We start from the raw sequence: 2,914 nt of genomic DNA, 5'->3' as shown, positions 1-2,914 counted from the left end.
CGTTTGTATAGTGTGAGATCGAGTAAGCATCTAGCATTTAAAAAAAAACTCAAATGCAATTGCAAATCTTTAACTGTGGTGCTGCCAGGGCTACCTTGTTCTTGCCTAGTGTGTTTTACTCAACTTACGGTGAAATCGAGGTTGTGCCAGCATTTCCAGCTTTTGTCTCCACATCAAATTCAGAACCCACAAGGCCCGGTTGTCATAGAAAAATGAAAGCAAGCTGGAAATTTTAAGAAACATGGGACAGGAAAAGATGAGCAACTAATAACCAATTTTTCTTACTCACAATTTGCAATGCACACAGGCAGTTATGCAAACAAGCCAATTCTGTGGCACTTCTATATCCGGAACAAGAAGGGACCACAGATCTCTCCTCCAATATACATAAAATTCAAACTGGATTCAGTTATAAATCTACGGACTTTTTTGCTACACAAAGTGGGATATTCTTTACACAACTCAACACATCTTTAACTATTAAAGATCTTTAGCAGCAGTGCCAGCAACTCATGCAGAAGATTTCTTCATAGCTTTATCCAGCCTCACATTAAAGGGAGTCGAGTGCCAGTTCACCCTTCTGTCCTGCAACAAATCATTAACTGATAAGTATATCACTCACAATTGCAAGAAATACATGATTGCATTCGGCGTGTTCAGTGCACCTCTCTGTATTTGCTTGTTGAATTGGGGATTCCATTAGTTCCTGAATCAGACCTAGAAGAACAGTACTCATTACCCTGCTTTGTGCTACTCCAGTAACTTCCCACCGAACCCAAGATCGGCACCTCTTCACGGTTATGGCTTGGAGACCTTCGTGGAGATGATGTAGCTGACGATTGCTTAAGGTCATCAACAGTCAAAGCACCCAGGACAGGCCTTTCTTGTCTGCATACAGAGGAAACTGAACGGGGGGATTTACTTTGCGCCTTATCAACTGTTGAGTTGTCTGAAGAAACTAGCCATGTAGAGAGGCTTGCATCCACAGAAACTTCCCCTTTGCTAGAGTTGCTAGGGCCCATCTTCATTTGATTTGCAACCTTACAAGTAAGGGTTGCACCTACATTTGGCACCGAGTTTACATTCTCCTTGTACAACTTTTTAACTGGTCCTGCTTGGGCCTTAACTTCCTTCCACTGTTCTCGATTCTGAACTGGGTTCAAAACAGGGCGGACGTACTGGCTTCTATCACGGTGATTGTTCCCCTGGATTAGAGGGCTTTCTTCCTGTGCAGGGGTAACACTGCTCTTGGGCACAGGGCTACTGACATCTTGGTCATTCTGCGTATAATTAGACATTGGCAGTGAGAACAGAGACTCCTGAGACTCCTCTGGGTTCTCTTCAGTTCTTATTTCCTCCTCATCCAGCAAGTCAATCTTGCAGTCCACAAAATCCTCCTCTGCATCACCATCATCACCATAGTTGTCATCCTCACCATACTCATCTCCATTGTCATCATCACTGTCTGTGCAATTCCCGTACCGATGATTCTCTGAGAACAGAACAGTCTTCTGCATGTGTTCTTCCTCTTCATCTTCCATCCACTTAACAAGCTCCGAGGGTATCTCTTCTTGGTCAGGTGACGATGTATTTTCGTATGTTGTAACATTCATGTCAAATGTCACTTTCTTCTTGCCACCACTGCGGCTATCCTCTTCACTCACCTCCCTACACATCATGAAAGACGGCATATATTAACAGGCACATAATCTGCATAATAGTTCGTACAGAAAGGATGCAACATTTCATTCATTTACCTGAGTTCCATATCAGGAGTTGAAGCAACAGCTGCTGCCACAGGTGAACATTTCACTGGGGAGAGTGGTGGTGTGAGTACCTTCTCCTGCAGCAAGGAGCGTCCAGGTGATTCCGTGTGCTCACTCAACTGCCTGCAAAGAAACAATTAAGTAAGAAACACCACAGCAAACACAAGTTACTGAAAGAATCTGTAAACACGCACAGGCAACGTAAAGGCAGGCACACACACCTCAGCTCTCTTCCGGGGAGTGGTGGTGTGACTACCTTCTCCAGCAGTAAAGAGCGTGCAGGCGCTTCCTTGTGCTCACTCAACTGCCTGCCAAGAAACAGCACAGCAAACTCAAGTTACTGAAAGACTCTGAAAACATGCACAGACAGCGATGGCCACCCAATGAAGGTTGCACGCACCTCAGCTCTCTTCCAGGGCTCGCGGCAGTGACCACCTCCTCCACGGCATCCACTGTCGGCGTTGGTGATGTCACAGTTTTCTGCTCGCTCAACTCCCTGCACAGAAACCAGCAGTAAGAACGGCAATTCGCATCTCTTGGGCGCAAGCGAGCAAGTTATGCCTGTATCCACCAGTAATTCTACCATGCTGCTTCCCTGTGGCATTTTAGCAAACACCAGAGCCGCAATTCTCTCCTAACCAGTCATGGCATTTCTGTCGCGCACACTCACACAAGTACTCCTACTGTCCTACATAACATGAGCATCCGAGCACAGGAGCGACCGTGAGCAAAAAACGACGCAATGTAGGTTATAAGCTCACCTCGGCTCCTTTCCGGAGCTCGCGGCAGCGGCCACCTCCTCCGCAACCTCCACGACCAGCGGCGGCCGTGGCGGAGGCGGCGCCAAAGCCCTCGCCTCTGGCAACGGCGCGGACACCTGCTTCACCACCACATCCGCCAGCGACGACGCCTCGCCGGACAGAGCCACCTGCGGGGCAAACCCAGAACCGATCAGGAAGGAACTCGCCGCAACCAAGGCGCCCTAGCTAGGGCAGGACGGGGTGCTCCGAAACCAGGAATCTCACATGGTCCGGCCGCGGCCGCGGCGGGAGCCTCGCCGGGGACCGCCTCCGCGGCTTCCGGCGCCGGCGGTCGCCGTCGCCGCCGCCGAAGCAGGCGAGGAAGCAGCCCATGGAGGCGGAGATGCG

The 2,914-nt window shown here is 49.3% G+C and overlaps 1 protein-coding gene across 3 annotated transcripts; it reads right to left on the bottom strand.

The window, feature by feature from the left end:
• Positions 1 to 257: 257 nt before the first annotated feature.
• On the bottom strand, positions 258 to 2,908 carry LOC119365027. Of its 3 annotated transcripts, none has more exons than XM_037630609.1 (7): positions 2,792 to 2,908; positions 2,528 to 2,694; positions 2,167 to 2,262; positions 1,988 to 2,074; positions 1,758 to 1,889; positions 666 to 1,668; positions 258 to 580 (listed from the first exon to the last, which is right to left on the bottom strand). In XM_037630609.1, exons 1-7 carry the CDS (start codon positions 2,897 to 2,899, stop codon positions 551 to 553), a joined length of 1,623 nt encoding a protein of 540 aa, XP_037486506.1. In that variant the 5' UTR covers positions 2,900 to 2,908; the 3' UTR covers positions 258 to 550. The 3 variants fall into 3 exon arrangements, with proteins under 3 accessions (XP_037486506.1, XP_037486507.1, XP_037486505.1); XM_037630608.1 differs by having other exon boundaries at positions 315 to 585; XM_037630610.1 differs by lacking the exon at positions 1,988 to 2,074 and having other exon boundaries at positions 258 to 585.
• Between the last annotated feature and the right edge of the window lie 6 nt (positions 2,909 to 2,914).

The sequence above is a fragment of the Triticum dicoccoides genome, chromosome 2B, assembly GCF_002162155.2.
Source record: "Triticum dicoccoides isolate Atlit2015 ecotype Zavitan chromosome 2B, WEW_v2.0, whole genome shotgun sequence".
Lineage (NCBI taxonomy): Eukaryota > Viridiplantae > Streptophyta > Magnoliopsida > Poales > Poaceae > Triticum > Triticum dicoccoides.
Note: the sequence above shows the minus strand (reverse complement) of the source record. Positions and strands in the feature narration are given on the sequence as shown.

Excerpts from the sequence above, each read along its gene's own strand:
- LOC119365027 (XM_037630608.1), bottom strand. The coding sequence starts at position 2,899 with ATGGGCTGCTTCCTCGCCTGCTTCGGCGGCGGCGACGGCGACCGCCGG. Across the intron at positions 1,890-1,987 it reads CTCCCCGGAAGAGAGCTGAG|GCAGTTGAGTGAGCACACGG; the intron begins GTGTGTGTGCCT and ends GTTTCTTTGCAG. Across the intron at positions 1,669-1,757 it reads ACTCCTGATATGGAACTCAG|GGAGGTGAGTGAAGAGGATA; the intron begins GTAAATGAATGA and ends CATGATGTGTAG.